This window comes from Enhydra lutris, unplaced genomic scaffold (assembly GCF_002288905.1).
Source record: "Enhydra lutris kenyoni isolate GAN:26980312 unplaced genomic scaffold, ASM228890v2 scaffoldscaffold12, whole genome shotgun sequence".
Lineage (NCBI taxonomy): Eukaryota > Metazoa > Chordata > Mammalia > Carnivora > Mustelidae > Enhydra > Enhydra lutris.
In genome coordinates, this window is record NW_019154096.1 from 23,259,602 (window position 1) to 23,271,244 (window position 11,643).

The following is an 11,643-nucleotide window of genomic DNA, read 5'->3' on the forward strand; positions in this document are numbered from 1 at the left end:
CAGTAACCCCTGGATTTGGCTCAGGTCCTGATCTCATGGCTCATGAAATGGAGCCCTGTGTTGGGCTCCAAACTCAATGGGACTTTTCTTGGATATTCTCTCCTTCTGCCCCTTCACCCACTCTCTCTTAAATAAATAAATAAATCTTTTTTTTTTTTAAGATTTTATTTATTTGACAGACAGAGATCACAAGTAGTCAGAGAGGCAGGCAGAGAGAGGCGGGAAGGCAGGCTTCCGACTGAGCAGAGAGCCTGATGTAGGGCTGGATCCCAGGACCCTGAGATCATGACCTGAACTGAAGGCAGAGACTTTAACCCACTGAGCCACCCATGTGCCCCAATAAATAAATAAATCTTGAAGAAGGTGAGGTGGGAGAGGAGGAGGAGGAGGAGAAGGAGGAGGAGAAAGAAGAAGAGAAGAAGGCAACTACGGACAAATATATATATGCAAAAATTCTGAACAAAACAGTAGCAAATCAAACCCAGCAGCATATTAAAAATATTACACACCGTAAGCAAGTGGGATTTATCCCAGGAATGTAAGATAGATCAATATACAAAAAACAATCAATCTAATACACCATATTAATACAGTGTGGTAAAAATTCACATGATCTTCTCAGTTGGTGGAGGAAAACTGTTTGACAACTGCAAATCCTTTCCTAATAAAAACTGTCAGTAAACTAGGAATAGAAGAGAACCTTCTCTTTCTTTTTTTTAAGTAGGGCTTGAACTCATGACCCTGAGATGAAGACCTGAGCTGAGATCAAGTTTAACAGACTGAACCACCCAGATGCTTCTAGGACTAGAAGAGAACTTCCTTAACCTGGTAACAGGCATCTGTGAAAAAACCCAGAGCTAAAATCAAACAATAAAGACTGAAGCTTTCTCCCTAAATTCAGGAACAAGACAAGGATATCTGATCTCACCACTTTTTTTTTTTTTTTTTTAAATGAAGATCTTGCCTATTTATTTATTTATTTATTTGACAGAGAGAGACAGAGCAAGAAAGGGAACAGAAGCAGGGGGAGCAGGAGAGGGAGAAGCATGCTTCCCGCCAAGCAGGGATCCTGATGCGGGGCTGGATCCCAAGATCCTGGCACCATGACCTGAGCAGAAGGCAGATGCTTAACGACTGAGCCACCCAGGCACCCCACCCTTTTTTTTTTTTTAAGATTTTACTTATTTATTTCACAGAAAGAGAGAGAGACAGCAAGAGAGGGAACACAAGCAGCAGGAGTGGGAGAGGGAGAAGCATGCTTCCTGCTGAGCAGGAAGCCTGATGCAGGGCTCTATCCCAGGACCTTGGGACCATGACCCCAGACACTTAATGACTGAGCCACCTAGGTGTCCCCTCCACAACATTTTAAAAAGAAAGAGCTGAGGAGGATGTGGTGCATTGCCTGTGGCAATTAGTGTAGCCACTAGGAAAGAAGGTTGGCAATTTCTCAAAATTTAACTATGGAACTGCCATGTGACCCAGAATTCCACTCCTGTGCATACATATACCGAAGAGAATTGAAAACAAGAGTTCAAAAAGAACCCGTATGTGAATATTCACAGCCCCCTTATTCATAACAGCCCAATGTGAAGACAACCTAAGCGATCACTTTAGAACAAATGGATAAAAAATTGGTATTCACCATTTAAAGGATTAGTTTTAGCCATAAAATTTAATGAAGTGTGGATACTTGCTTCATGAACCTCGTAAACAATAGTTAAGTTAAAGAAGCTGTAGAGGACACTTGCAGGCAAACAGGCTTGAGCAATGGAATATACAAAGGTCCATAGGCCTACCTGACTGAATACAGAGGGGACCATCCCCGGATCCACCTCAAAATATCCATAGGTCCTAACTGGCCATCGGGCTACTTAACAACTAACCACAGTTACCAAGAAAGGGAGAAATCCGCATGTGGCCATACTCATCTTCCCCCTTTCAAAACAGCCCCCACCCGCTGCCTCCCTTGCAGACAGCCTTTCCTCTGCTCTCCTGTCGGTGGCTCCCTTGAGGTGTATTCAACAAACTTTTATCTCCTTTGTTCTGCCTTAGAGGGATTCTTTCACCAGCCGCGCCATTGGCTTTCACCTGAAGGGGTCGCTCCACACCTGGGGGCCGATCAGATCCAGTTACCCCATTTAGACACCACAGAAACCAGACACAAAGTACCGTATGTTACATAATTCTATTACTATGAAGTATCTAGGACATTCGAATCCACAGAGACAAAGACGATTAGTGGCTGTAAAAGGATGGCGGGAGCTGGAATTAAGGAGTGACTGCTTAACGGGTAGGGGTTTCCTCTGACGGTTGAGGTGGTGATGGCTGTAGAAACATGATTGCACAAAGGCCATCGGAGGAAAATAAAAAATAAAGGTCACTGAACTGTACAAAATACTTAAAACAGTGAATTATATGGTAAGTGAATTTTATCTCAATTAAAAAAAAAAACTTAGGAAGATGGTACCGGGTATACTTCTAAGTACTTTAACTAGAAAAAAACACAGAGAAGGCGAAAAAACACAAAATGGCGGCGGGCTGGTCGGATCACGTGACCTACAATTCTTCCCTGCCCACCCTCCGAAACGTCTTTTCTTCAGAGCTGGCGCAGAGACACTGGCGGCTCATTGTTATGGGAAGCCCAGGTAACCCTTCTAAAGCGCGCTCTAGCGCTGGCGGCTTAGTGAGCGTAGAAAGCGTATGGAAGGCTAGCTGGGGTGCGCGCACGTAGAACGTAAACCCGTAAGCGCCGTTCCTCGCAGAGATGCGGAGGAGGGGAGAGGCGTGGAGGAAGAGAGGGAAGTTGGCGCATGCGCTTAACTCTGACGGGTTTGAAATGGCTTCGGTGTTAGCCGGGACCCGATTCAGGTGAAGGTCTGGTCTTCGCGGTTGGAGCAGCGGGCGGCGGAGCCGGGGTCCTAACGTCCTATCTGATCCGCTGAAGGGCCAGGAGCGACCGTTTTGGTAGCACAGCGTCCGTAGGTCGGCGACGGTGGGGCTCTCGTGGGACTGGGGCGGGAGGGCTATGGTCCCTTTTGTGCGGGTCGGAGCAGGCCCCGCGCGGCAGCCCCTCCCCCACCGCCTCGTTTTTTCGCCCCCCCTCCCCACTCCTCGGTTCTTCAGGTACACCCAGCGCCCCTCAGCCTCGGCTTGGCGGTTCTAGAGGCACTGCCGAGCGCCATCCTTCACTTAGGAGTCGCTAAGCTTTAGCTTCCCGGCCTCCGGCCCAGGGCGTCGGGTGGCTGGCGGCGGCGCGGGTTTTGGGGGATAGAGGCTCTTTGCCCGACCTGGAGGTTAAGGGGACCAGGGCTTTCAGTAGTCCTCTCTCGGCGCTTCGCCCAGTCTCGTGAGACGGAGGATTCCGCCTTCTCTGGTCTCCGTCCCGCGAGGAGCTGGGGCTGGAAGAAGATGGAAGGCAGAGCTCTGGCCCCTCCGAGTCGCGAGGGGAGGGAGAGGGTGCGCGCGGGCTTAGATCTTGACCTTGCCTGGCTTGATTTTGGGGGGAGGGGTCCTAGCGATTGTTCTTTAGGGGTCATCCGTTATTGTCAACCGTTTTTCCCCTCGAGGGAGGGGAGAAAGAAAAGGAGCTCCTCGGCCCTTCCCAACCCGAGAAAGTAAGATGTTCGTTATTTAAATGATAGTTTTAAATACTTATTCAGTGTATCGTCCCAATTTCCGTTATTGGTTCCACCACTTTCAGTCCCCAACTGATTGCCAAAGAAACACGCAGGCTCTATTTTCTTTGAACCTGGAACTGTACTTACGAAGAACTGGGTAGATAACAGCACATGGGTTTTGTTAAAATGTGACAGTTTGGAGTCACGGAAAGAAGTGCCTTTCTTGTGAGTCTACCCCTAATATATTGAAATTTGGGGCTTTTGGTGAGCTGCTTGATGTAGAATTTTTTTGCTACATATTGGACGTTTATATATACCTCGTTATTTATACTAGAATCTAGGAAGATGTCCTTGACAAACATGTCTTTAATAACACTTTCATGATATTTATAGTTTGAACTTTAAAATGTGGATTATTTTTCTTAATAGATTGCTGCTGTAGAAGACAAACAAGTGAAAGTGTTTTTCCCTCTTTCATCATGGCTCAGTTTGGAGGACAGAAGAATCCGCCTTGGGCTACTCAGTTTACAGCCACTGCGGTATCTCAGCCAGGTCAGGCCATTGAACACATGTACTGTAAACTTGGGGGTTGGGGGAGGACGTGAATTAGGGTATGTGTGATATTGTAAAATGTTCCTAAATGACATATCTTTTATTTGTGAAGCTTTTAAAAAATTGATGGATCAACTAGCATAAATCTGTTTTACATAGCAGTTTGGATAGTTTTATATAGTTTTTCAAACATTATATTGATTAACTCTTATTTGATTTAAATAGGTTAGCAGCTACTCCATTGATTAGAGGTTATGTCACTTGGCATGTTAAGATGTCAGTATGCACATGCTATACTGAAAAATAAATGTATTAAAATTTTATATTTTATGAAATATATATTGTTGGAGTTTAAAGTGGCAAACCCAGTTCTAAAGAATTGATCAAGCAAAGGAGAAAGATAAATAGGTATAAAAGAGCAAATGAATATTTACATTTTCAAAATAAGGTCAATAGATAATGTCATTGAAAATGTATTAATAAGCTGCTTCTGTTTGCTTTATGAAGGTTTTTTTTTTTTAACCATTTGATTTAAGGTTTGAATCTTAGATAAGTATCCCAAGGATTCTACAGTATGAATTTCAGTTTCATTGGGTACCCCAAAAAGTTCCAGCTTTTTCTGTTAATTTGAGTATATGTTTTATTTATGACATCTCTAATACTGGTTCTTTACTGCCTTTTACTTAAAATGTCTATTTTAGTAATTCAGGGTGAGTTAAAGAGACCCTATGACCTTCTGACTGGGTGTTATAAAATTTGGTGGGCATGATTATCTTGTTAAGTAGGGGACCTTCTTCTTCTTTTTCTTTTTTTTTAAAGATTTTATTTATTATTTATTTGACAGACAGAGATCACAAGCAGGCAGAGAGGCAGGCAGAGAGAGAGGGGGAAGCAGGCTCCCCGCTGAGCAGAAAGCGGGATGTGGGCCTCGATCCCAGGACCTTGGGATCATGACCCGAGCCGAAGGCAGAGGCTTTAACCCACTGAGCCACCCAGGCGCCTCGGGACCTTTCTTCTTAAATGGAAGCTTCGGAGTTTTTATTTTTGTTACTTTTCTTTTTTTTTCTTTTCTTTTTTTTTTTTTTTTAAAGATTTTATTTATTTATTTGACAGACAAAGATCACAAGTAGGCAGAGAGGCAGGCAGAAAGAGAGGGAGGGAAGCAGGCTCCCTGCTGAGCAGAAAGCCCAATGCAGGGCTCCATCCCAGAACCCTGGGATCATGACCTGAGCCGAAGGCAGAGGCTTTAACCCACTGAGCCACCCAGGCGCCCCTATTTTTGTTACTTTTCATTTGCAGGTTTAAATGGTCAGTTCTGCAGGCCACAAGAGATTATGAAATAATAGTTATAGATTATATTTAATTCAGATCCAGGTGGTACTTTATGTTAAATAATGGGGACTCTGGTGTTGACTTAGTTTTTTTTTTTTTTTTTTAAGATTTTATTTATTTATTTATTCATGAGAGACAGAGAGAGGAAGAGGCAGAGGGAGATGGCAGACTCCCTGCTGGGCAGAGAGCCTGATGCAGGGCTCCATCCCAGGACCTGGGTTTATAACCTGAGCCGAAGGCAGACGCTTAACTGACTGAGCCACCCAGGCGCCCCTTGACTTAGTTTTGAAATGGGAATTGTCAACAGTTACCCTATGTCCAGAAGCAAGTCAAAATACAGTGACTTGTATTTTGGTCAACTAAACATGTTTTACCTGGCTTTTTCAATATATAATTTGCTTTGTTTATTTAAAACAAGGTCAGGAACATAATATTCTGAGTGACATTAGTTTTTGAAGGAATTTATTTATTTATTTGATAGAGCAAGAGAGTAGGAGCAGGGGTGGGGGGGGGAGCAGGCTCCCCACTGAGCAGGGAGCCTGATGGACCTGATGTGGGGCTCCATCCCAGAACCCTGGGATCATGACCTGAGCCAAAGGCAGATGCTTAACTGACTTAGCCACCCAGGCATCTCTGTAATTTGTTTTAAGTTGATGTCTGTATTGTTCCAGTTAAATAGCTCTTCAGGGGGAATCCTATTGTCTCTAGCTCTTAACATTTGTATTGTGGGGTGCCTGGCAGGCTCAGTTGGTTGGGCGACTGCTCAATGATCTCAGGGTCCTGGAATAGAGCCCTTGTAGGGCTCTCTCTGCTCAGCAGGGAGCCTGCTTCTTCCTCTCCTCCCCACTCATGCTTGCTTTTGCTATCTCTGTCTCTCAAATAAGTAGATAAAATATTTTTAAAAATTTATTGTAATTACTTAAATTCATGTTATACTTTTTTTGTTTTTTATTTTAAGATTGAGCAGAGAAGACACCAGACGTTCATGAAAATTATCAAAGTCAGTAGTAAATATAGATCTCCCTTTTTGGCAAGAGTGCAAACATAAATAATGGGATTTGTGTAAACAGAGCTTTTATTTGTGCTGTAGGAAATTTTTATGGGTTTTCTTAGACCTTGCTGTTAATCAGTTTTTCCAAATCAAATTTTATTGATGCATCATAACTTCAGTAAGTAGGCCAAGTGTTTTGTTAGCATATGTCTCTCTTAGCTTTCCTGTAAAAATCCTGGAGAAGGTTCTAAAGAGAACTCTCTAGTGATACTGTTTTTATTAAAATGTTTATTTTCCAGGTGCTCTATTTCAGGCTGCTTCCTGAAAGCTTGCTCTTTTCTTACCTTCATCTTAAAACCTTATTTGTGACTAATCATCTCATCTTATTAGCTGATTTTCAGAGCCACACAAATTTCTGTAAAAGTTAAATTTTCAATTCTGATGCAATTAAAATGAGTTTTATTTACATCTCATCTAAATGGAGAATTTTTTTTTTTTCCCAAGTAATCTCTACACCCAATATGGGGCTTGAACTTGCAACCCTGAGATCAGGAATCACATGCTCCACTGGTTGAGCCAACTAGTGTCCATATAGCACCCATATAGGTGCCCATGAAATAGAGAACATTCTAACCTAATTATAGTACCTCAAGTTTTCTCCTAGTAGCTTCAAGTACAATTTGAGAAAAAATTTCAGCGAAGGACATATAAGGAATTAATCGGGGCAATAGTGTAGATGCTGGTTTTTTACTCTATTTAAAAAAAAAAAAATGCACCCTTTGAACTATTCCAGACATATTACTGTCAGAGGCTACAGTCATAAATAATCATGGAACAGAAAAAGGTTAACTGAGTAATTCAACTTGAATTAAATATTTTGATCTTTCTACCTATATTTCTGACCCATTTTCTCTTGAGAACAGTATGAAAATACTACTCTTTTTGTATATAACATAACATAGTTTTCTTCAGTTAAAGTCTTTGCTCTTCCATTTTCTGACAAGGATATTTTGCATTTGTACTGACCTTGGAAATTCTCAGCTAACAGTGATATAAATTTCACTACATTCACACAGATGACTGATTTTTTTTTTTTTTTAAGATTTTATTTATTTGACAGAGATCACAAGTGGGCAGAGAGACAGGCAGAGAGAGAGAGAGAAGGAGGAGGAGAAAGCAGGCTCCCTGCAGAGCAGAGACTCTGGGATCATGACCCCAGGCTCCCAGGACTCTGGGATCATGACCCAAGCTGAAGGCAGAGGCTTTAACCACTGAGCCACCCAGGCACCCCCAGATGACTGATTTAAAATAATGTAAAGGGGCACCTGGCTGGCTCAGTTAGAGGAGCGTGGGACTCTTGACCTCGAGTCATGAGTTCGAGCCCCATGTTAGGTGTAGAGAGTACTTAAATAACTTAAAAAAAAAGTAATATTAAAAAATTTAGTAAAAGCGGGGCGCCTGGGTGGCTCAGTGGGTTAAAGCCTCTGCCTTCAACTCAGGTCATGATCCCGGGGTCCTGGGATCGAGCCCCACATTGGGCTCTCTGGGCAGCGGGGAGCCTGCTTCCCCTTCTCTCTCTCTCTGCCTGCCTCTCTGCCTACTTGTGATTTCTGTCTGTCAAATAAATAAATAAAATCTTTAAAAAAAAAAAATTTAGTAAAAGCATGCATGCTAGCAGTATATTGCTGAAATCTGTGGTAAAATTGAAGATCAGTGTTTGGATTGTTACTGATTAATTTTGAATTCCTAGATGTTATTATCTATCATCTTTGGTTTTCTTTTCCTTTAACCCCCATAATCAATCATATATCAAATCTTGACTTTTTTTCTCCTTTGAAAATGCCCCAGGTATTCTCTATTTTACATTTGGGCCCTGGGCACTTCACATTTGGATAATTGTCGTAGCAGCTTTCTCTTGGTTACAGCTCATATGCCAAAGTCTCTCATCTAACTTTCAGGGCTTTCTTTGCTTTTCCCAAATGTAATCCATAGTGTTTACCGTAGATCCTTAAGTCGGGAAGCTTTTTTCCTTCTTTCTCACTTGGTAGTGTTACTCTTTATTATCCTTTATTCAGTGTGGGTTTTTTTTTTTTTTTTTTCTTTTTGAAGACTTATTTATTAGGGGGCACCTGGGCGGCTCAGTGGGTGTTAAGCCTCTGCCTTCGGCCCAGGTCATGGTCTCAGGGTCCTGGGATCGAGCTCCACATCTGGCTCTCTGCTTGGCAGGGAGCCTGCTTCCCCCTCTCTGCCTGCCTCTCTGCCTATGTGTGATCTCTCTCTGTCAAATAAATAAAATCTTTAAAAAAATAAATCTTAAAAAAAAAAAAGACTTATTTAGAGAGCAAGTGTGTAGGAGCAGAGGGAAAGGGAGAAGCAGACTCCCTGCTGAGCAGGGAGCCCAATGAAGGGCTCCATCCCTGGACCCCAGGATAATGACCTGAGCCGAAGGCAGATACTTAACCGACTGAGCCAACCAGGTGCCCCTCTGTTCTTTAGTTCTAATTGCTTTTATTTGCTTTCCTCTCTTACATATTGGATATGCTACTTATTTCTCTTTCTACTCCAGTGTATCTGTCAGATGTGATACAACTAAAGCATGATTTCTTTCTTTTTTTTTTTTTTCCTCCTCCAAGTAGACTCCACACCCTATGAGGAGCTCAAACTCATGCCCCTGAGATCAAGAGTCACATGATCTACCGACTAAGCCAGCCAGGAGCCCCTCCTAATTTCTGTCCAAGTCAAAGTATTTTTCAAAGCAGGATGGGACATGTCCTAGATTCTATCTCAACAACTTTATCAGATTAGGAATTTGAGGCCTAGAAAGGTGAAAGTTGTTTAGATTTTACAGATGGTCACAGGAGAGTTAATGTTAGATCATCAGAATTGTGGTTCATTGTATCTTCCATTATTTTTACATATCTACAAAAAATATCTTCAAGGATTTTAGAATTCATTTCAAACTCCTTGGGATGGTATTTATGATGTTCCATCTTTCCAGCCATATATAACATTTCTCCTACACTGAAATAGTTGTTCTTATTATTTCCCCATTTTTTCCATTCCCTAGCTGAAGTGCTGTGATACATATTCAGTGACAGTCATATTTGTTTCTAGAACTTTTAGGTTTGAAAGTTTAACAGTTTCCTGTGTGTAAGGAGATAGAGAGAGATAGCTGGTGAACCACTGATTGAATCTTTATGAGATTTCATTTTCTTTTTTTTTTTTAAGATTTTATTTATTGGGTGTCTGGAGGGTTAAGTTGGTTAGGCATCTGCCTTTGGCTCAGGTCATGGTCCCTAGGTCCTGGGATTGGGCCCCATGTTGGGCTCCCTTCCAGGGAGTCTGCTTCTCCCTCTCACTTTGTCCCTCCCCCTGCTTGTTCTGTCTCTTTCTCTCTCTCATCGCTCACTTTCTCAAAATCCTTAAAAAAATAAAAGTTTTTATTTCTTTTAGAGTGTGCATGTGAGTCGGGGAGGAGCAGATGAGAGAGACAAGCAGATTCTCTGCTGTGCATGGAGCCCAACCTGGGCTTGATAGAATGACCCTGAGATCATTATTTGAGCTGAAATCAAGAGTCAGATGTTTAACTGACTGAGCCACTGAGGCACCCCCTGAGATATTTTTAAAAATTTATTTTTATTTTTGGGTGCCTGGTTCGCTCATTTGGTTAAGCACCTGCCTTCAGCTCAGGTCATGATCCTGTGGTCCTGGGATCAAGTCCCACATTGGGCATACTCTGCTCTGCAGGGAGCCTGCTTCTTCATCTCCCTCTGCCTGCCACTCTCCCTGCTTGTGCTCTCTGTCAAATGAATAAATCTGCTTAAAAAATAAAAATAAAAATAAATAAAATTCATTTCTGTTTTATGTACTTGAACTCATGAACCCAAGATCAAGAGTTGCATGTTCCACTCTTTTTTTTTTTTTAAGATTTTATTTATTTATTTGACAGACAGATCACAAGTAGGCAGAGAGGCAGGCAGAGAGAGAGGAGGAAGCAGGCTCTATGCTGAGCAGAGAGCCCAATTCGGGGCTCGATCCCAGGACCCTGAGATCATGATCTGAGCTGAAGGCAGAGGCTTTAACCCACTGAACCACCCAGGTGCCCCTCCTTTTTTTTTTTATTAAGATTTTATTTATTTGAGAGAGATGGAGACAGTGAAAGAGAGCATGAGCAAGGAGAAGGTCAGAGGGAGAAGCAGACTCTCCGTGGAGCTGGGAGACTGATGTGGTACTCTATTCCAGGACTCAGGGATCATGACCTGAGCTGAAGGCAGTTGCTTAACCAACTGAGCCACCCAGGCGCCCTGCATGTTCCACTCTTTAGCCACCCAGGTGCCCCACTTGAATCTTTAACTCTTTGATTAATTATAATAGTTTGTAGATTTGACTCAAAACATTTGCATTTGTATCTGTATGTAATCATAATAATATTGAAATGTGGGGAATGAATTAGCATATTCTCCCCTATTTCTTTTGGACCATTTGTAAAATGACTGCATTCTGGTCATAGAGAAACATGAACTACTTTAGGAATTAAAACTATAGTTATAATGTGCTTTTCAATAGGCAGCTGAAGCTAATCCTCATACAGTTGTTTTACTTATTTTTTTAAATTTTTTTTTATTTTTTAAAGATTTTTATTTATTTATTTGACAGACAGAGACCACAAGTAGGCAGAGAGGCAGGCAGAGAGAGTGGAGGAAGCAGGCTCCCCGCTGAGTAGAGAGCCCGACGTGGGGCTCAATCCCAGGACCCTGAGATCATGACCTGAGCTGAAGGCAGAGGCTTTAACCCACTGAGCCACCCAGGCGCCCCAATACAGTTGTTTTAAATATAACTCCATTTTTCCTTCCTCTTTGTTCTGGCCCAGTTGTCATCATTTAAAACCACAGCCTCTTGAATCAGCAGCTCCACAGATTGTTAAATTCCAAACTTCATGGTCTTTTTCAAACAAATAATAGCTGATATACTATGTATACTTAACATTAGTTATGCTTTAATGGACTTGAATATTTACAACTCATTTAGTAGGAAAAGATTGCTCCCAGTGTTGGTTTAAGCCTGTTTAAACACTGCTTGTGCTAGTAGTAGCAAATAGTCTCGAAAACATTTTTCTAACAGTAAAAAAAAAACGCATAAAATCTTTTTTTT

The 11,643-nt window shown here is 42.1% G+C and overlaps 1 protein-coding gene across 1 annotated transcript in view; it reads left to right on the forward strand.

Moving 5' to 3' along the window:
* The first annotated feature begins 2,751 nt into the window (after positions 1 to 2,751).
* The window catches only part of LOC111144785 (cell division cycle and apoptosis regulator 1), a 68,422-nt gene continuing 59,530 nt past the window's right edge, over positions 2,752 to 11,643 (forward strand). Inside the window, exons 1-2 of the mRNA XM_022499246.1 lie at positions 2,752 to 2,982; positions 4,047 to 4,169. Coding sequence (XP_022354954.1) covers positions 4,097 to 4,169 — 73 coding nt within the window. The 5' untranslated portion in view covers positions 2,752 to 2,982; positions 4,047 to 4,096. The remainder of the gene's footprint in view (positions 2,983 to 4,046; positions 4,170 to 11,643) is intronic.